The sequence below is a fragment of the Megascapheus bottae genome, chromosome 15, assembly GCF_031878675.1.
Source record: "Megascapheus bottae isolate mThoBot1 chromosome 15, mThoBot2.hap1, whole genome shotgun sequence".
NCBI lineage: Eukaryota > Metazoa > Chordata > Mammalia > Rodentia > Geomyidae > Megascapheus > Megascapheus bottae.
The window spans coordinates 23,752,512-23,774,486 of NC_143523.1; the positions used below are offsets into that span (position 1 = coordinate 23,752,512).

The 21,975-nt window shown below is 39.9% G+C and overlaps 1 protein-coding gene across 1 annotated transcript in view; it reads left to right on the forward strand.

Annotated features, from left to right (window-relative positions):
* Hpse2 (heparanase 2 (inactive)) overlaps nt 1-21,975 on the forward strand; it is a 413,903-nt gene that overhangs the window by 285,481 nt on the left and 106,447 nt on the right. The window contains exon 7 of the mRNA XM_090346101.1: nt 9,869-9,962. Coding sequence (XP_090202227.1) covers nt 9,869-9,962 — 94 coding nt within the window. The remainder of the gene's footprint in view (nt 1-9,868; nt 9,963-21,975) is intronic.

The window sequence follows — 21,975 nt, forward strand, 5'->3', positions numbered from 1 at the left end:
TGATGCCTAGCTTAGACTATAGCATTACTGGATATGTTGTTAGATTTTGTGTGCTAAAATGTTAAGATTTTTGCTTCTGTGTTCATATTTGGGATGCTTTTTTCAATTTTGCCTTTGATTTTTATAAAGTATTATGGCTTTTAGACTAGGATTCTACCACCACAAATGAGTTGTATAGTTTTATCTCTGTCTATTCTTTGCAAATACACACACCCATTGTACTTGAATTTATTGCACTGTGCAGCACTGTGTCATTACAAACTGAAGAGGTCATTAGCACCAACTAATCATTAGCACTAAGTTTGTAAAGAGGGAATACCTTATATCTCTCTTAATACAGGAGAATGTTATTTGAATGCACAGTTACATAAATCCAAATGTGTATTAGAAACTATACGGCAGCCACTTAAATTGTTTACAAAGAAACAAAATCACATGTTGACAGAAGTTAAAATGCAATCATATAAAATACTAAGTTAAAATGATATAAGAGAATATGAGGAAATAAAGAATACAAGAAATAAATTCAAGAAACAGAAGACCCAAAATGGTATTGATCCCAATTACATCAGCATCATTCGGTGTAAATGGCCTAAAAATACCACATAAAAGAGAGATTGTCAGAATACATACAAAAACTGAACCAACCCAGAGTGCAAAACTGGAAAGAGTACTCTAAGAAATAATGGCTAGACTTTTCAAACCAATAAAGTAAAAAAGTAAGAGGTGCTACCTAAAAGCAAAACTGAAGCAAAAGGGATGGGGCCTGGGCTCAACACTCCAATTCATTAGAGAGGGTGGGATGAAAAGGAGGGAAGAAAAGAGGGAGGGGGAGGAGGGGAAAGAGGGAAAGAAGGAAAGAGTGAAAAAAAGGAGGGAGGGGGAGGGAGCAATAGAGGGAAAGAGAGAAGAAGGGAGGGAGGGAAACAAGGAAGGAAGGAGGAAAATAATGGATAAAGTCTTTCATATTTGTCAAGTAATAGAAATTTACAAGTTGAAGAAGCAAGTCTCAGAAAAAAATACAAATGTATAGCAAGATACAACACTCATGTCCAACTGTGAAACCTACAAAGAGATAAAGGAAAATCTTCAAACCTGTGGGAGAAAAATATGCCTTCCTAGATACTCAGGGGGGTTGAGATCTGAGAATTGCAGTTCAAGACTGCTCCAAACAGAAAGACTGAAGCTCTTATCTCTGTTAATCAGTAACAAATAAAATATTAGCCCTGAGCAGAAATAGACAGGTAAGAGTACAAGGCCCTGAATTCCAGGCCCTAATTTCAAGCCCTATTACAAGTGTACACGTGTGTATGCACAGATACATAGATACATACAAATAAACACACACATTTACATACTGTGCACATGCACATGCAAACACATAGAGGTACCTGTTTGTAGGTAGCAATGATTTAAATACAGGCACATTTTTTATCCATCAGAAACCATGGCAACTGTAAAGGAAGTAACACAACAGTTTTCAAGTGCTGAAAAGAAAGAGTTGTCCAACCAGAGTGTATCCCAGTGAAAATATCCTTCTCCAACGGAAAGAAGGTTAAGCCATTTCAGATGATGGAAACCTATGGGAATTTGTCAACAGAAATCCTACATAATAAATTTCCTTTCTTAAAAGAAAGGAAATGATAAAAGAAGGAAACTTGGAACATCAGGTGGAATGAAAGAAAGAAAAAAAAACCAGAAAGGTAAAAATAAAATAAATAAAATGACCCAGTTGTCCTTTTGAGTTTTTCTAAATTGTTTTTTATGGCTATAGGAAAAATTCTGACACAAGCTGGCATGGCTTGTCATGAAGAATAGTAGTAAGATCGTCATTGTTCACCACAAGCTGCTGATATGTATGGTCTAAAGTTGGAAAGAATCAAGACTGAAGCTAAACAACGTTTCAGGAAGGCTGGGAGCATGGCTTAGTGGTAGAGTGCTTGCCTAGCATGCAGGAAGCCTTGGGTTGGATTCCTTGATACCACATACACAGAAAAAGCTGGAAGTGTGCTGTGGTTCAAGTGGTAGAGTGCTAACCTTGAGAAAGCTCAGATATTGCCCAGGCACTGAGTTCAAGCCCCAGGACTGGCAAAAAAAAATTCAGGAACTAATATTTGATACATTATCTATTACTTGTTTAATTTCTTTTTCCTATTACCTTCAAATACTGTTTGAATGAAAGTAGCATTTGTTGAAAGATGACATTATTCTAAGATTATTGATATCTGTTTTTATTATGCATATATGTATGCATGTAGGCATATATTATAAAATATATGTATATGTTCAAGTCCAGTCTTGATATGCACTCTACCACTAGGCCAAACTCCTGGCCCTAATAATGAATCTTAAAGGGATAATAATTAAAGGACATTTTATTTTTTGAATATTCCTGATTCTCCAGTTGAATTGCATAAAAGAGACATATTCTGAAATTGAAAATATCCTATCAAAAATGATTTCCTAGACCTATCAATAAATTCTCCAGGTAATGTTCTAATTTTTATACCAAACACCATGTTATCTTTTTTTTTTTTTTTGCCAGTCCTGGGCTTGAGCTCAGGGCCTGAGCATTGTTCTTGGGCTTTTCTCAAGGCTAGCACTCTGCCACTTGAGCCACAGCACCACTTCCAGCTTTTTCTATGTATGTGGTACCGAGGAATCAAACCTGGGTCCTCGTGCATGCTAGGCAGGCACTCTACCACTAGGCCAAACTCCAGGCCCACACCATGTTATCTTAAAGGAAAACCTCTTTATGACAAACTTTTGGCCAGCTAGACCTGTTTTTAGAATTGTGCCATAAGTGCCCACACCTGAATATAACAATGATTGATTTAAGAAATAAATCCCCAAGTCTCAGTAATCCAGTAGAAGAAGTTTGTTTCTTAGTGGTAGTGCCAGTTAACTGCTAAGTGCCTGGAGAGGACCTTGTATGTGGCCTTTGTGGCTTTTCCGGCTTTTCCACTCATTTGGAATTTAGGGAAACTCACTGGAAGGAAGACTTAAGCTTCTTAATTTCTTCTCCAAAGTGAAAGGCATTTATAGCCACCTCAGCCATAGGATGCCACGTGACTTCTCACATTGCTTTGGTCTGGGGTCCATCATGTGAGACAGGCAGAGAAATTGAAGTTCTGCCTGAGTAGCTGTTTCTTGGCTATGGCTCTGCACTAAAGAAACAAAACCCATTTTGCGAGTCAGTAAACTGTCTCTCCCCTAAACCAGGGAGCTTAGTGCGGCGTGGGGTGGGAGGGAACGGGGGTGGTGGTGGTGGTGAATGCAATGTTCACCACATGTATCTCCCCTCTTTCAGCAACCACAGCCTTAGGTGCTTGCTGTATAATTCTGTAAAGAGTGATTTTGTGTACTTTGTCTTGGATTTCTAGTTGCTGTAACACCAGGGTGATTCTGATATTATCCCTTCTATTGTGGCTGGAACAGAAAGCCCTACTTCACTGGGTTTAATCCAGCAGTTCCTAAGCATACTTGACCACAGAGATCTCTTTCTTGATCTTAACAGTCACTAAAGTACATAGGAAAACATGGCTTGCAGAGAAAAGGCCTCTATTCCTTTACTCAACCCCTCATGGTTTTTGCTCATTGAGTTTTGCTTTTGTTTTATTGTCACTGCTTTTCCTGTCTTGAGAAATCTGAGTTTAGTTTGTTATTGGGGAGGAGTCAAGATAGCTGAAATAGGCAAGAATACATAGGGCTGAAAAGCAATTACACTTGATTACAGGATCGAGTACCGACAATGCTCTGTAGCTCAAATACTTGGAAGATCAGAGTAGAGAGGGAAGAGGAGTTTGGGTTTATGTGACTTAGTACCTATGGAATCTCTGGTTCCCTACTTACTAACTCTATGTGCCATAGGTGTCTGTTTTGTTTTGTATTATAAAGATAAATGTTGGATACTGGCAACTTGGAGTTTACCATTCCTGTTACTGACACCACCCCCCATAGGCTTACCATGAGCTGTTTTAGACTCACACACCCCTCTTGATGGTAGAGCTTGAATTCAGGGCCTAATGACTGTCCTTAAGCTTTTTGTGTTCAAGAATAGGACTCTATCACTTTGAGCCACTTCCAGTTTTCTGATGGTTAATTGGAGATAAGTCTCACGAACTCTCCTGCCCTGGCTGGCTTTGAACCACCATTCTCAGGTCTCAGCCTCTTTAATCTCTAGGATTACAGGAGTGGACCACCAACACCCAGTTAGGCCCTCTTGTATAGATTTTCTAAGCACTGGAGTATGCTAAACATTTTAGGACATAAGTGGCTACAGGCAAGTTGCTATCAGAGAGCGTTTCCATGTATTCCTTGCTAGGAAATTGCTTGAAGAGTTCTTGGAAAAGAAGAGACTTGATTTTCTAAGTTTCTGGGAGTTTGGTGTGATTTATTTTGTCATTCTACATCAATATTTACTTTCTTTCTTTCTTTTTTTTTTTTTCGCCAGTCCTGGGTCTTGAACTCAGGGCCTGAGCTTGGGTTTTCTCAAGGCTAGAGCTCTACCACTTGAGCCACAGCACCAATTCTGGGTTTTTCTGTGTATGTGGTACCAAGGAATCAAACCTGGGTTTTTGTGCATGCTAGGTAAGCACTCTTACCACTAGGCCAAACTCCCAGCTCTCAATATTTACTTTCGAGTCAAATTTTATATTTTGTACATTGGATCTGTTCTTAAAGAGGATTCCTCAGACTAGTCGAGTTCCAGGTCCAAATCCCGTGGAATCACTTCCGCTTGAGTTTTTGCTGTCATCCCTACGCTGAAAATTCTCAGAATGCCATCTTCAGAGCCCAGTCCCATGGCTAGAGGGCATACAAGCTCCCCCGCATCCTACAGTTTCCCACAGTACCGCTGGCACCAAGGTCCAGCTGTCTGAGCTTCTGCCAAGATAGTTGCTCCCTATCCCTACGCACACAGCTCTCCATACATGGGGAAAAGATCTGAGCATGAAGCTTAGTTCCCAACATGTAGAAAGCTTTAGGAGCATGAGATGAGGATTGGGCCTTTGTACAGTCAGGCATTGGAACCTCAGCACCATCCTCTCCTTCACTGTGGGTTAGATGAGACAAACATTTGTTCTTTCAGGAAATAGACCCATTGTGGAAATATTTACATCATTTGTCTGTGGGATGCCCATCCACTCTTCTATTACGTTTTTCCACATTATAAGGTCTGTTAAGTTCCTGAGCTGTCCAACATTTCAATTTGTATGGTGACTCCTGCATGGATTTAGTCCTGCAGTTGAAAAAAAACAAAGGAGCATTTACATGGGCTAGGATCTTTCTTGCTCACCTTGAAGCTTTCCAGCCCAGAGTAGTTCTGAACATAACGACCACAACCGGGGTGGACTTATTGGAAACAAGGTGAAGAACAATGCAGCCTGGGAAGAAATGTTCCAATGACAAGGGTGTTGAGAAATGAGGTCCCCGCAGGGGCCAGTGGAAGGGGCTGTGGAGGAGGGGCAGGTTCAATTTCTACAGCTTTATGGAGACTCAGGTCAGCCTTCTCCAGCGTTTGGCTTCAAGGTGTCAGCTTAAGTTTTATAGGTCAACAGGGTTGCTCTAATGATTATCCAAGTTTCTCCCATTTCAGGGCGATGGCTTGGTTTATGGAATTACCTGACTGGGTGTTAGAATTCTAAGCAGACCGACTTTCCCCCACCCCTTAGGAGAGCAGTAGGGCAGCAAAATAGGTCCGGAAATTCCTGAGCATAGGGAAGCCAGCGCTAATGCAATTACCTGAAATAAAAGAAGGGGTCAGATAATAAGGGGCAAAGGTTTTTCCTCTTAAAGTAAAAGGCTAGGTAAACAAAACCAGCTGCCCCTGGAGCCAAGAAACCCTCCTCATTAAATGGGCATAAGTGGCTAATTGTAGCACAACCCTCAAGACTGAATCCAGGGGTCTAGTCTCCAGAACTTTTTCTCTCTTAAGCTCCTGGTAACCATTCACTCTCTTCCTCACTCTCATACTCTATAGAAAGAAGCTTTAGCTGGGCATGGTGGCTCATGCCTGTAATCCTAGCTGCTCAGGAGGCTGAGATCTGAGGATAACAGTTCAAAGCCAGGCTGGGTACTGAAGTCCCTGAGAGTCTTATCTCTAATTAGCCACCAGAAAATCGGAAGTGGCACTGTGGCTCAAGGGGTAGGGCAGTAGCCTTGACAGAGTTCAGGGGCAGTGCCCAGGCCCAGAGTTCAAGCCTCACAACCAACAAAAAAGAAAGAAAGAAAGAAAGAAAGAAAGAAAGAAAGAAAGAAAGAAAGAAAGAAAGAAAGAAAGAAAGAAAGAAAGAAGAGGCAGGGAGGGAGGGAGGGAGGGAGGGAGGGAGGGAGGAAGGAAGGAAGGAAGGAAGGAAGGAAGGAAGGAAGGAAGGAAGGAAGGAAGGAAAGAAGCTTTATTGAAACATTCCTTCACAGCCTGCCACTTCTACCGTTAAAAGTACCCTCCCTTCTTTAGTCCCAGATCATTATCCTCTGCACTCATAAGGAAGTCTTGTATACTTGTTTTTCCACTTGGAGCTCCTCCTGCACCAATACAATTCACAGACCTCAGGAACAGCCCAAGAACAATGAAGAACAACTAATAATAATGGAATCTGGCCTATTGAGTTTTAAATAGGGACAAAAATATGCTCTAAAAGGCAATTTTGTCTAGTGGTAGAGTGCTTGCCTAGCATGTACAAAGACTGGAGTTCGATTTCTCAGTACCACATACATAGAAAAAACCCGAAAGTGGTACTGAGGCTCAAGTGGTAGAACTCTAGCCTTGAGAAAGTACAAGGACTGGGAAAAAAAAAAAAGGCAGAAACCAGAGTTACAGGAAGAAGAAACTGGACTGTCCCTGGGGGCAGAAAAGTAGAACATTAGCCATTGAGGCTCAGTAACAGCAAATAGATTTCCCTCTGTTTCCACCTGCTGGGAATCCAGAATCTGTTCTTGTTGCCCTGTATTTCCCTCCCACAAAGCCTACAGTGTATAGTGTTCTGTCTCTACACTGAGGTCTCTCCTGCCCACCCACCCTTTTGCCTTTCAGCCTTAAGTTTCTACAACTTCAGGCCTTTGATAAACCTGCCAGATGCCAGGTACTGGTGTCTCATGACTGTAATCCTAGTTACTCAGAAGGCTGAAATCTGGGGATAGAGTTGACGACTGAGATTCAAAGCCAGCCTGAGCATCAAAGTCTGTGAGTCTCTTAATCTCCACTTAACCACCATCAAACCAGAAGTTGGAGCTGTGGCTTAAAGTAATAGAGCACTTGCCTTGAGCAAAAGAGCTCAGGGACAGTGCCCAGGGCCCAAGTACAAGCCCTATGACCAACAAGAAAGAAAAGAAAAGGAAGAAAGAGAAGGAGAGAGATAGAGACAGAGAAAAAGAAAGAAAAAAGGAAAGTTAATTATTAAACATCTTTAATGTGTTAAGTTCTGTGGTCACTGTTTTTCCTCATTTGATCAGTGGAAAATATTTCAGTTTGGATTTTGTATAAAAAACAGTCTTGAAGAAAAAGGAGCTCGGTGCAGTGGCTCACGCCTGTAATCCTAGCTACTCAGGAGGCTGAGATCTGAGGATCAAGGTTCAAAGCCAGCTGGAGCACAAAAGGACTTGAGACTCTTATCTCCAATTAACCTCTAGAAAATGGGAAGTGGGGCTTGAGCCGAAGAGCTCAGGGACAATGCCCAGTCCCAGGAGTAGGGCAGTAGCCTTGAGTGAAGAGCTCAGGGACAGTGCCCCTTAACCCACAAGAAAAAAAAAAAAAAGAAAAAGAAAGAAAAGAAAAAGGAATCCAATAGTAGGCATTAAGTAGGAATACAGATTAAACCAAGATTTTTTTTGTCTCTTTTTTGTTTTGTTTTAACTCCATATTCTAGTAATTTAAGAAATGGTGCAAGAGGAGGGGAAGTGTTGGGTGGACTAGTTGGAATGGTCAAAGACAAAAAAGCGCATCTGCCATCTTTATCTCAGAAAATATTAAGCTATCTGTGTTACAAAACCAATATTATAAACACTGACCTTTAGTATAGTCACTGGGAAAACTAACAAAGAGGACAGAGGAAACGACAATAGATTTTATTAAATGAGAAAAGAGTATAGGACATTATCATATGCCTAGATCACATAACACATAGCAAGTCTTCTTGTTTTCAGTTATGTGTGAGATTAACAGTGCACAAATGCCTTCCCATTTTAACTACTCTATCCCAGTACATCTAACTTTCGTACAATGTACCCTCTAGCTTAGCATAAAGGAGCCAAGATGCTAAATAAGGAAGAACTACCAGAAGAGGTTGTTGGAGTTCTAATGCAGTAAGCATGCTTGACACAGTGTGTGTTGCACATAGTAAATGCTCAAGGAAATGAACCAGGAATGAGGTGAAATGTCATTATTGTTTTAATCCCAGGTATCAATCATCATTGAATAATTTAAAAACTATGTGACCCTGTGACAACAGTTCCATTTCTTTAGGGTTCTGTATTAATAAGTAATTTCCCCAAATTGGTCACCTGTTCCTTAATTTGTGATCTGAAAATGAGCAACTTAGGAAAGAATTACAAGTTGTAGGCTGGCTACTGTGTTCCAAGCACTTCGGGCTTAATATTCCCTTAGCTGATAATCAATCCGGAGGTCTAGTAGCTGTGCAATGTCACGAAATTTGACCTCAGATATGCCTGGCTTCAGAACCATACTCTTTCTCATAAGCCAGTGATGTAAACATTGGCTTCCGGGGGAAAATGTCTTGAGGTGGTTTCAGAATAGGCCAATGCGAGTTAGTAGTATTTACCTTGTCCTCTCGCTTCAAGGAGAATACCTCTATGTAGTAAAAAGTTTGAACCATTCCAATACATCACATGTTGATAGGGGAATTTAACTGTAAGTGGCATTTTCACATAGCTCTATAGTATGTACTGTTGGGTAGATATTTGTATTAAGAATGAGAATGTCTGTTATTAGCCATCAGCCAATGATATATAAGTAGGCTAGAATAGCCTATGAAGCATAAACATTTAAAAACGGATTCTATTCAGAATAGGTAAGGAGAGATTTAGGTTAATGAAGGTCACCTGACTCCTGCCAGTCTCAGCTTAGTCTTCAGAATAAGAGACCTCACGAAGGAGAGCCCCATAAAGCTGGATGGGCCTGTTCTAGCCAAATGTTCCCAACATAATGTCAACACAACTTGATGTTTCACTTAAGCTACTAATGAAAACCAGACCCAGAGCAGAAACCAGTGAACACCAACTCTTTACTATTTCAAGAGCAGACTCTTGGGCTTTGGGTTGAACCATTTGTTTATTTCTTTGTTGGATTATTTGTTCACACATTTATTCATAATTGATGAAAGTACATCATAAGAAATTTTGCCAGATAAAGTGAGTTGGAGACCTGCTCATTACATTACATTGTATTGTTGCCTTGATGTTTATTTCCTTATTTGAAGATGGAGAAATCTAAAGAAATGTTTGAGTATTCTGTTGAAACTCTTACATACTTTTACTACTTTAAATAGCAATAGCAATAGGTATGAGATGAAGTCTAAGTTGCTTGTCCAAAAGAATAAAAATATACTTTTCTCCATTACTCAGTTTGTGTTTTGTTTTCCCATCAGTTTCCCTACAGCAAGCTATGGTTTTTCACATGAGAAGGGTTGACAACAAACAAACATACCCCCAAAGACCTCCATAGTATTAGCCCACCGTGGGATGGAACTGGGGAAGATAGAAGAGTAATCATTTGCTTGCTCTGGGTGTGAAAACCAAGGCACAATCCTAGGCTGTTTACACAGGCAACAGAGAGATATCTCTGGCCAGACAAGTGTACTTTGAGTTCCCCGCTGAAGACTGTGTCTGATTTCTTATTTTATTTTTATTCCAGTTGCTACATTGATGGCCGGGTGGTCAAGGTGATGGACTTCCTGAAAACTCGCCTGTTAGACACACTCTCTGACCAGATTAGGAAAATTCAGAAAGTGAGTAAAACTATCTGGGGGAGAAGAGGAGTGTGTTTGGGGGTAATGCAAGAAAAAGGTTACAGGGTGCCAACTGGGCTTTAGTACTCTGGGGACCCAGTAGGCAAAGGGTAAAAGCATGCAGTCTAGATGAGCAAGGTCAAGAACTCTCTCACAATGGGTGGTGGTGATTTATTAGCTTTTTCAGATACAGGCAGGATTTGGTTCTGCCATATGAAGGTTTAAAAGTCCACTTTAACAAGTGCTGGTAAGGATATGGGGAAAGAGGAACTTTTGACACACAATTTCTGGGAATGTGGATTAACACAATTGATAGGAAAATGTGTGGAGTTTCCTTAAAAATTAGAATTTTCATATGACCCAGCCATTCCACTGTTAGGATACCCAAAGGAAATAGCCAAAGGAAATGAACTCACCATACAGTATCTAGATTTTAACCTATCCTTTCATGTGGATGGAACATTATCCACGAGATAGACAAGATATGAGATAACCTAGATTGTCTGTCTAAAAATAGATGGATTGATAAAGGAAGTGAACAAAGAAATTGTGTAACATTGTTTGCACAATGGATTCAAGTTGTATGTGTGCATGCATGCGTGCACACACACACACACACACACACACACACACACACACACACACACATACATGCACACACCATTCCTGGGATTTGAACTCAGGGCTTTGACACTGTTTGTAAGCTTCTTAGTTTTTGTTGTTGTTGTTGTTTTTAAGACTAGTGCTCTACCACTTGGACCACAAATTCCACTTCTACCTTTTTGTTGATTATTTGGAAATAAGAGTCACATGGACTTTGCTGCCTCTGGTGGCTGTGAACCCTGATCCTCAGAATTCAGCCTCCTGAGTAGCAGGATGCAGTAATGTCATTTTGAAAATGAATGAAATATGGTCATCTTTGCCAAAATGGACAAAACAGAAAGATACTATGTGAAGTGAAATAGGCCACATAAATACTGCAGGTTCTCTCTCATGTGTGAGAGCTAAAACAATCTAGAAAGAGTTGAACAGTAACTACCATAGGCTAGAAAGAAGACAATGAGAGATAGAGGGAAGCTTCATAATTCGCAGCACCACATTGTTAGACAGTTGGTTGGAATAAGTTTGGGAATACTGCAGCATAGTGGGACAACAAAAGTTTTCAAAAAAAAAAAACCTTACATGTTTTGTGAATAACTAGAAATAATGAGGACAAAAGCTCCAAGAATAGAGAATAATAAAGATGAAAATGCTAATTTTCCTTATTTGATCATTAGTACACACATATTGAAATGCCATACAGTACTCTATAAATATGTATAATTCTTACAACTTCATGCAAAAAGTGACAGAAAGACTTCACATGGAAAACCTAACAATGTTTGTGAAAATAAAATTTCTCTTCATCCTTCTAACTTGGCCCTCCATTCAAAATTAAACACAACTCTCAGTTGGTTTGGGGGAAGGAAGGTGCTTCTTTAATTTAATAATAAATATTGTAATAGTTTATTTATAAATTGAGTTTAGTTTTTTTAAAAAAGAGAGGTGGACCAGATTTACTTTGTTATTTTCTTCTTCCAACGGATTTATCTTGGATTAGAGAATGATCACATTCATACTGCTCTTGACTATTGACATTCCTAAGAACTATTTATTCCTATATATCCAAGAGTCAACCAAGGATGACATACCTTTACGAAAGGTATCAACTATCAGGTAGAACCTTACTTGCAGAAAGCTAGTATGTCAATGTATGAATTTCCTATGTACCTTCCCCAAGAGGCCAACACACACACACACACACACACACACACACACACACACACACACACACACACCATTGCTTCAGACATATTTTGTTCATTGAAGCAGTCACCAAAATTCATAAAGTTTCAAGAAAAAAAAAGACACAAACTACCCAGGGGCCAATGACTCTCAGTTGCCATCCTAATTACTCAGACGAATGAGAGCCTGACATCCTGATGTCTGCCAGCCCAGGCAGAAAAATGTGTGAGTCTCCAGCTCCAAAACAACCAGCAAAAAGTCAGGCAGGAGCCATGGCTCAAGCAGTAGAGTGTCAGCTGAGCAAGTTGATCAGAACAAACAAAAGGATCTACACAAGCATATAAGACCAGAGTAGTCTGTAGTCATTTTGTAAAAAAATGTACAGCCTGTCACAGTTCCATCCTTCTCATCTCATTTAGTCGGCCTTGCTAGTTCTCTCTGATTTGTTTTCTTTCCTAATTGTCCTTTTCAAAGCTCTTGCCAGATGCTACATTACATTAGTATCTACTGGAAGTCTTGCTGGCTCAGGGCTTCTCTGAGATTGGCCATGCAGGGTAGTCTTTCCATCAGGAAAATAGCTTGGAGCCAATTGTCAGAACTCCAATGATGAGTCTATCACTATAGCCCACCATGTGCCTACCTTGGAGAAAGTAGAGCTGGAACCAAAGTAGGATTGTTGAACTATGATTGTTGAAAATTTTTACTCAACTATTTCTTCCATCTTCAGGTGAAAAGGAGGTAGTGTGAAAAATGGAGGTGCAAAGTACAAACTGGGCAGATTGGCTTAAATCTTTCTTAAAAATTCACAAAACTAGATTGGAGATGGTTTTGGTAACTACTTTAATAACTATGGACCTGGAAATTCATCCAAAAGGTGGAAATGGAGTCCGTGTTTCTTGTCTCTTAGTAGACATTAAGAGAAGTCTTGACAACCACCATCAGTCCATGGGGCCCACTGCTGTGGGAAAAGGGGTGATTCCCTACCAAAATAGAGCTATGGGAAAGTACTTTGATAAATCTGTAGTGAGACTGTTTGCATGGAATTAAAGCACAGGCTTTCAAGGCTGATAGCCTGAGCTAGAATGTAGACTTGGCTGTGTGGCTGTGGGCATTCTCTATTTTGTATCTTTGTCTGTAACAAGGAAGGTACTCTCTCTTTCTTATGGAGGTTAGGAAAGTCACAGGAGGCATTGTTTTGTCAAATCCTATTGACTTCTTTTATTGCTATTGTTGTTGTTGTAGTTGTTATAGTTGTTTTTTTAATTATAATTTCTTTGATGAAAGATGTTCCAAGCCACCTTTCTTCTTCACTTGTTCTTTCTCCCCCTCCCCCTTCCTCTCCTTTGAACCCTGGAGACCATGATAGGTGATATTTTTGGCACTTGAAAGGCAATGACTCAATTGCTATAAGCAGCTGTGGTCTCCAAATTTGGACTGCCATTTAGAAAAGAATTCTCATTTTCTGAACAGAGAGACAATTATGTGGTTATATGAAAATCTGCATCATACTTTTGGAAGCCAAACATAGATCTGTTTGGACACTTCATGCTTCCGGATGATCTACACACTTTTTCCTTCCATTAGAATAAGGCTAATCGTCTACATGGGCGATGAGTCAAGAGAGGGAGTTGAGAATCGTACAATCTGGGGATAAGTGGGATGAGAGGGAGAGATGTTGAGGACACAGTGCAGATGGTACACTGTCAAGAGCTGGGCTGACGCCAATACAATGACATAAGAACCAAGAAGAGCCACTTTGGCTTAAGTCACTTGGACTCTACGATTTGTGTCCTCATCTCCTAGAGGAATCAGAGGAGGAAATAACACTTTTTGATATTATTATTTTTTTTAGCAATTCAATAAACTTAGGAAGGCGTTGGTGAAATCCCAGACAGAAGGGAAGTATTTCCAAAAGTACTGTCTGTATGATTGCTTTTTGAATACTAAATTGAACAATTGGCTTCCTCAGTATTTGAAAAGGTTCCTTCCTTGCTGCCTTCCTTCTTTCTAAGAGTCTTTACTTCATTTTTTAACTATGAATACCATGGTATTGTAATACAATGTAATTTAAAGAAGTATACCAAACATTCTTGGTGACCCCACACGCATTTAATAGTTTGGAGCAGCTGCCCTAAAGTGAAGGTCAAATGGAAGTTGGGTGTCTGTCATGGGATTAGGCAAGTAAGGATGAATGAGTTGCAAGGTATGACTTCCACCCACTGACCTCCATCCACATGTTTCATGTGTACAGACTCTTGGTCCATGCAAAGGGAGGGTCTATTTTATGCAAATGAACGATAATATAAAGGAATGTGCTATCTCCATGGATCTCAGCAGAACTACCCTGGGAATAAACAGTTGCTTAGGAACAAAAAGCTCATCAGGAAAAAGAGGCAATTTGGGGGTGATCTTCCAATGTTTCAACATGGAATGGGAGGATTACAGAGTTGGCTCTAAGGGTAAATTAAATTACCACTGAGGCTAATGGTTGCTGTCTATTAAGCATCCAGCAAGCCTTGGTGAAGCATAGCAAAGGACTGGGAAAGAGAATATGACTATGTAAGTGCCAATATCTGATTTCTGGTCTCTTCCTATTAGTGCTTATCCTTGAAAATATTCATTGCTTTGGGACTCTATGAAAATTTCTTCCCCATCTGCTTGCATATGCTCATAATTTCTTTGTCTCTCTGGTGACTTTATCTTGTTTATATATGTTCTCATTTTAATTTTATGTTTTGTTGCAATTACACTCAATTGCTTCTCTGTGGTTTGAGATAAGAAGAACAGAAAGTGCAATTTTAAATTCTAAAAATGTCACAGAAACAGAAGCCACAAATTAAAAATTGATCTGATACCCAAAGAAAATGGACAAATACAGCACTCCGGAACAGAGAGATGATAAAGAGAAATTACACAAGGGAAAAAAATTAATGAAACTGACAGGAAGTACATTAGACAGAAGAAATAAATCAGGAGGAATGTGATGAGATATGGAAATGGCCGAGCTCAGAATAGCCCAGCTCACATAACCTAAGAAGGACATGTTAAATGTGGAGAGAGTTTAGCCAACCAGAAGCTCATGAGTCTTTTCAAGCAGGAAAATTCAATTAGAAAGTCACAGAGCCCTACCCTGAGAACATGAGCATTTGGTATTTGCTCTTGATATCTCGGGGTTGTTAGTTGTCTTCTGTGAAATGTAGGTAGTAGACTATTCTCTTTCATTTGCTTAAGAAAGAATTTGATAATCAAAGCAACTGTCCAGAATTATGTTAGGTATAAGAAAAGGAGGGGATAAAAAAAGAAATAGAAATTTACCTTCAAGTGCAATATTGTCAAGGTCAGAGATAGGTTCAAAGAACTTTGGAATGTGAAAGGAAGAAATAGCTTCCTGAAGTTCTATGGAATGTTTCATAGAGGAAATAACAATGATCAGACCATGTGAGTGAGAGGAGCATGGGGAGAGAATGCAACCAGTAATAGTCTAAGGCAACACTGTATGCAGTAGTTCCAAAGTAGTGTCTGTGGTGAGTGTTGTGATGAGAGATGGAGAAGGGGCACTGAGGGCAGTAGGAAGTTTCAAGTGGTCAGCATCTTAAGCTGTGGGTCCCTGGTCACTGCTTTTAATGTCATCAAAAAAGGAATAATGAAACTTCTCAGCTTATACTATTATTAATATATATTAACTTTTTTCAAGCAAGACAGCAAGGGAAGGAGCAGAGGAAGGAGGTGGGGAGCAAGCTAAGGAGTGACAGGTTATTTGTAGCTCATCCTTCAACTGATGAAACAGAGTTCACGGCCAGCACAAATGGTTCAGCATTGCTGGTGGGAACAGGAACCATTCAAGGTTAGTCATTGCCAATGAGGAAGATAGGATAGAGAAGAGAACAAGCACAGAAAGATGAGAGGCAGAGAGACCAAGGGAGGAATGGTTACACAGAGAATTCGGGAAGGATCAATGAGGAAGGAAAAGACAGAACGAATATAATCTCCTCCTCCTCCTCTTCTGAAAGGACCTTTGGATTGATTGATAGGACAGACAGATAGGAGATAGATTCAGGTTTCCTTTTATATATCTCTGTTGCCAGCAGATCCAAGGGATATATGTAACCAAAATCTCCTCTAAAATTGCACATTAGCGTAAGGTAAAAAGACATATAAGAGATATGGAAAAAGGAGCTTTCATCATGACCATTTCAAAATTCAAGAAGGAATCCTGAAAGGCAAGAAAGAGTTTTGTGTGAAGTTAAGCTGAAGAAGCTTTCTGAAGTTGGGTGTGGTGGCTCACCCCTGTAATCTTACAACTCAGGAGGCTGAGATCTGAGGATGGCGGTTTGAAGTCAACCAGGGCAAGAAAATCCATGAGACTTTTATTTCCAATCAACCACCAGAAACCTGGAAGTGGTGCTATGGCTTAAAGTGATAGAGCTCTATCAGTGCGGAGGCCTGAGTTCAAGCCCCGTGACCAACAGCAACGACAGCAGCAACTTTCTGAGACTATCTTTCTATTTCTCCATCTATCTATCTACCTACCTACCTATCTATCTATCTATCTATCTATCTATCTATCTATCTATCTATCTATCATCTCTCTGTACTCAACTATAATAGAGGGCAAGTTCTGATTACTCAGAGAGATACCAGTTCTTCTGAAGTCCTGGGGAAGTGAGTTTCCATGTGGATGAGAGGCTGGAGTTAATGGACTCCAGCTTCTTGGGAGGAGGCTTCCTGCCAAGGCTGATTAGCCCAGGTGGCCTGTCTGCTCTTCCTGTTTTATTGCTTCCTTTCTCATTAAGGAAGGTGTTGGTTTGGATAACCATAAACAACATGTCTGCTGCTACAAAATGCTACCATCTCTCGCCTAGCCAGTGGCTGAAGCTCGGCTCTCAGGAGTCTTGGAAAAAGACTTACATCACAGTGTTGGAAGGCAGGTCATCAAGGACATACAGGAAAAGGAAGCCCAGGCTTGAACACGGGCCACATAAATGGCTATTTGCCTATTTTTACTGGTTTTTTTTCTCTTTACTTTTTTAAGATTCAAAGTGGTAGAGAAGATCAAACTTATTTTTTTAATCAAGGATGTTGGCCCTAAGAAATGTGTCTTCTTCTCCTCCCTTCCTCCAGCCTCTTCCTTTTTTACTTCTTCTTCCTCTCTTTCCTCCCGTTCTTCCCTTCCCATTTACTCTTCCTTTTTCTTCCTCCCTCAGTGTATTGAACCAGTCCTGATAGCCCTGACCCTACAATACTAAGAAAAATAGATGGAAGGCTTTCCCTTTTATGACTGGCTCTGCCCTAGCTGATCCAAGGGTTTCTGAACAGCCACCAGCCACTAACTGGACTGTTGTGTGGGTGCCTCAAAGCTCCCTAAATCACATGAAGCCAGAGGCTAGAGTGAATTTGGGAACAAAAGAACAAGAAGGCAGCTGAGCAGAAAAATTCTCTCCCCCCTCACTTCAGTAATCTCAGCATTGTACTTCCCTCCCCACCACCCCCGACAATGTATCCCTTAAAAGAACCTTCACTGGTACCTCATTTCTCACCGGGAACCTTTTTTCTTTCCAATGTTCTCTAATTTTCTCTCTTCCAGCACTGGGAGAATCATATTTACTCAGAAAACCACAGTGTTGAACTACAGCCTTGTAGCAAAGTTTTACTTTCTAAAGGGAATTTTGCAGCTGGTTCCATCTGCTTTTTCCTGACTTTTTCTCTCTTCTTCTCCCCAGGCCCTACCAACCAGCACCCACTCTCTAAGCCCCAACTTCCTATGTACACCACCATGTTGGTATTTTCTGCTTCTCAGGGACACATAACTCCTCATGTCTCCCACCATATCCCGGGCAGAAAATGCTCAGAGATTTTTTGTTAATTTGTACCAACTATTCCTACAACCTTGAACACTAATACTTTCTAGGACTAATCCCTTCAGAAGATATTTTGTGTAAAGGATTTAGGTTTCATGCCAAAGTTTTACCCCACTGTGTGTGGATGGGAATTGTCTCTGTTAAGAGTGGGTACAGATATGCTACACTGCATGTTTATTGTGTTTATGTGAAGTGTCTGTACACATTTTAAATTCTAAAATAGACTTCCCTGCAGCTTCATGTACCTCTGGGCTGTTACTCATCACCCCAAGTGGTGTCTGAAGAAAAAGTAGTCAATGCTTATGTTACATTCATTCAAACACCAGCTCATATGTCTTGGACATGGAAAATGGTATACAAAAAACCTTTTGGTTTAAGTGCTCTCTGTACTCTAAATACTGGTATGTAAGAGATTTAGGATATTTCCCTGTCATAAAAACCTCACAGGCAGATATTTTTGATTCTAGACTCATGATAGAACACAGAGAGGTAACACAAGATATGCAGAAAGTCACACCATGAATCAACAGTAGAGGCAGGACTCATAAGTAGCTTATCTGCATCTAGAATGTGTGCTTCTGACCATCTCCCAGGTGGAGGGAAAGGGGCCAGTGGTGATCAAACTTGGTTCTTATGCATGCTAAACAAATCCTCTACATCTTAAGGGTCTATGACAGCAAGTTTTAGATTGTTTCCTTCCAAATTTCCTGGCAAGTTAGAAGATAATTCAGATGTTCTTGCAGAATCCTGTGTATGCAGAAGTTTACATATCTAACCATTTTCTGTAACCAAGTCTTTATTTAAATGAGCTAGGCTTTGAACTACTTTTTTTTTTTTTTGCCAGCCCTGGGCTTGAGCTCAGGGCCTGAGCACTGTCCTTGGACGTTCTCAAGGTTAGAGCTCTATCACTCGAGCCTCAGTACCACCTCCGGCTTTTTTCTATGTATGTGGTACCAGGGAATCAAACCCGGGTCTTCGTGCATGCTAGGCAAGCACTCTACCAGTAGGCCAAACTCCCAGCCACTGAACTCCTTTTGAAATAAAACCAGCTCACACAAATTTCCCTTCCCAGCTTAGCATGTGTGTCACCTTCCAAGAAAATAAATATTGTCGATCATGAAACACATCATTGTCTCCTGGTTTTCAGTAGTGGAACAGTATAATGAGCTTGATTCTTTGTAAAATCATTCTGGATGGTAATTTGCGTTTTAGATTTTTGAGTTCATTGGCCTTGACACATAAATTATTTGCTAAGGAAATCAGGATTTCTCTTTTTCTCTCGAAAATCAAGATCTCAGGATATGCTAATGATTGGCAAACCACCAATTATTCCTCTCATTAAATCTTTCATATTCTTAAATGTTTTCTCTGGATGCCTTTTTATTTCCTCATCTCTATGGTTGTTTTGGCAATAGACAATGGCATTTCATTTTTTGACCAGGATAGTGGGCCTTTCTTAAATCGTATGACTTTGTTAAAGAGTGATGGTTTCCTGAAAGGTAGTACAAGGGCAGGTCTGAAACTACATGGGCTTCTTTATGTGACTAGAGGACCACAATCTCCAATGAATCTGGTTTTGTGACAGATACTCCACTAGGAAGCAGAGAGAGAAGAAATTAAGATATGATTCCCTGCCCTCCAAGTGCTAATGAGTCAGAGTTTCTAGAAAGCTTATTGGATTTCTTTTTTGTGTCACAAATGGCAATTTGGAATCCTACCACCAAACTGTAGCCCTAGTTCCTTTGAATTCACACATCTCCTACAGGAGCTTAAATAATCTGCTAGGTCGAGGAAATACTGCTTTCCACTATCTCAGAATCTTCTTGAGATTAGCCCTCATGTCATTTATGCTTTGACAAACAGGTGTTAAGTTTTGTTCCACCAAAGGATTAGGGAAATTGAAGCTCAAATGGATCACAGGAATAGCAGAACTCTTCATTTGCATATTACCTTGCACATCCCACTATCTTTTCACATACATATACGTGACTTCATCCAACTATGGTGATCTTACGTAAGTCTGATGAGATTCCTTTCTGAGTGAATCTCCCAAGCCCTCCATCCCACTCAAAATGAAAACACTCTCCTTTCCTCCTTGACCTCATTTTCTTCCGTCCTTCCTCCTCTCACTCTACTCTGGGCGTTCTTTGGTTCTGTGATCTACAGTACTGTTTCTACCAGGCCTTTCTTCTAGAACCTTAAAGAGCTGGCTCTTTCTTCACCTGATCACAACAGAGATACTACTTGTCAGAGGGACCTTCTTTGACCACTTTAGTCACAGCCCTCTCCTCCTGCCAAGTCACTTCCTTCTACCATCGTACTGTTTCACCTCTTTCTTGGTCCTTATTTTTTTTCCATATATTTTTATTGTAATTAATAGAAGGGTTGCATTATATTCACCAGATAAAAGGTGCATTACTTCACAAACACTGATACCCTTTCTCGTGTCTTGTTCCCCATTTCCACCCCCCCACTCCTGCCCCCATCTTGTTTTCCCCCTTTCCCAAATAACCAAATATGCATACATACACTCTATCAGATAACAAGGTGAAATACTGTAACAATATGAGATAACCAAGGGGCAGCAGAAGAGGTGAGAGATAACATAGTACATTAAGGACAACGATCACTCATTACTTATTTTTAATTATGTTCCTTCTATCCGTTTACTTATTTATTGTTAGTCTACTTCCCCTGAATACAGTAAAAGTCAATGAGAGTGGTGATGATCTGTTTGGATGCTGTACCCCTGCTCCTACAACTTGCCTTGGCATTTTAGCAGGGGCTCCATAAATATGTGCAGAATAAATGAACACAAATTTAGCAATGCCTTAATATTTTAGCCTTCTTTTAATAAATTCTTCCTAGACAATTTCATTCACTCCTGTGGTTTACTCTACTCTATTTTCTTCTATTCTCTCTTGGTTTCTGAGACAACCAGATAAAAGTTGCACCACCTTTTTTGTTTTGTTTTGTTTTGTTTTCTATTATTATTTAACTTAAATTTCCATAATCAAAGACATTTTTAATCTTTGAGTGATAAGAGCAAAGAGATATTCTAAGTACAAGATTCCAATACAGGCTAGGTGTGGTGGCCCACACCTATAATCTTGGCCACTCAGGAGGCTGAGATCTGAGGATCAAAGTTCAAAGCCAGCCTGGGCACAAAAGGACTTGAGACTCTTATCTCCAATTAACCTCTAGAAAATGGGAAGTGGGGTTTGGCTCAAGGGTTGCCCAGCCTAGGGGTAGGGTGGTAGCCTTGAGCTGAGCTCAGGGGCAATGCCCAGGCCCAGAGTTCAAGACCCATGACCTGCAAAAAAAAAAAGATACCAACATATGTTTATATTTTACATTTAGAAGATACTTAAGAGTTACTCTATTTCAAATCCATGACTTTGGATGTTAATAAAGAATTCAAAATCCAAGGTAATAACTGCTGAAAGTCTCAGAGGTAGCATGTGATAGAATTCAGAGTTCCTAGTTTATAGTCTCTGTCTTCATTGTGGTTATTTGCCTATTTAAACTATAATATCCATTTGCTGATATATGGGTAGATAGATACATAGATAGATAGCTATCACATACCAAGACTTCAGCCCTTTAAAAGTATTAAATTTAAGTCTTATTTTTATGATATCTGGATTCCTTTGAGGTTGAACATTCTGAGTAGTATTGAGTAGGGTGCAGGGGTCTGGTTTACCTTTTGGTAACATCAGGTAACAGAAATCTTAAACTAATTTCCAGATAAGGCATACTCTCTACAAAATGGGAAATGGAGTATTTAAGCAGAAGTAAAGAGAATATGGTCCTTAAGGTTGGCTTTCTGTGTATATGTATGTGTATGTGTGTGAATAGATAAGTAATTAAATTAAAACTCATAGCAAAGTATTATCAGTTCATAAAAGGTCTTGTTTTAATTTTCTACCCCCTACTTTAACATGTCTTTCTTATGGGTGTGATATATGTCCTTAAGAAAAACCTGTTTTAATTGACTATTTATTTGGGGATATGAATGAGAATGATTATATAAATCATATCATGCCATAAATCACATTCTGTTCCTTAGAAAAACATCTTCCCACTTAAGTTTTAAGGCATAGTCCTGTCATTATGGATTTATTTATTATTCCAACTCCTGCATACTATTTCATAGTATGTTTCCACTGTAACTCACTTTTCCCTTCCCTGGCAATGGATACCTGCCATGAAGAGTAACATAGTGAATATCCTCATCCTCTCTCTGTAGAAAGTTGCAGGAGAATTCATTTGGTATATATATCTAGGAGAAGAATTGGTGGGCAGTGGGACCTAAATGCATTTCTGGCTACTAGCAGTATCTTCCAGTTCTACCTCTTTTTATAGCCATT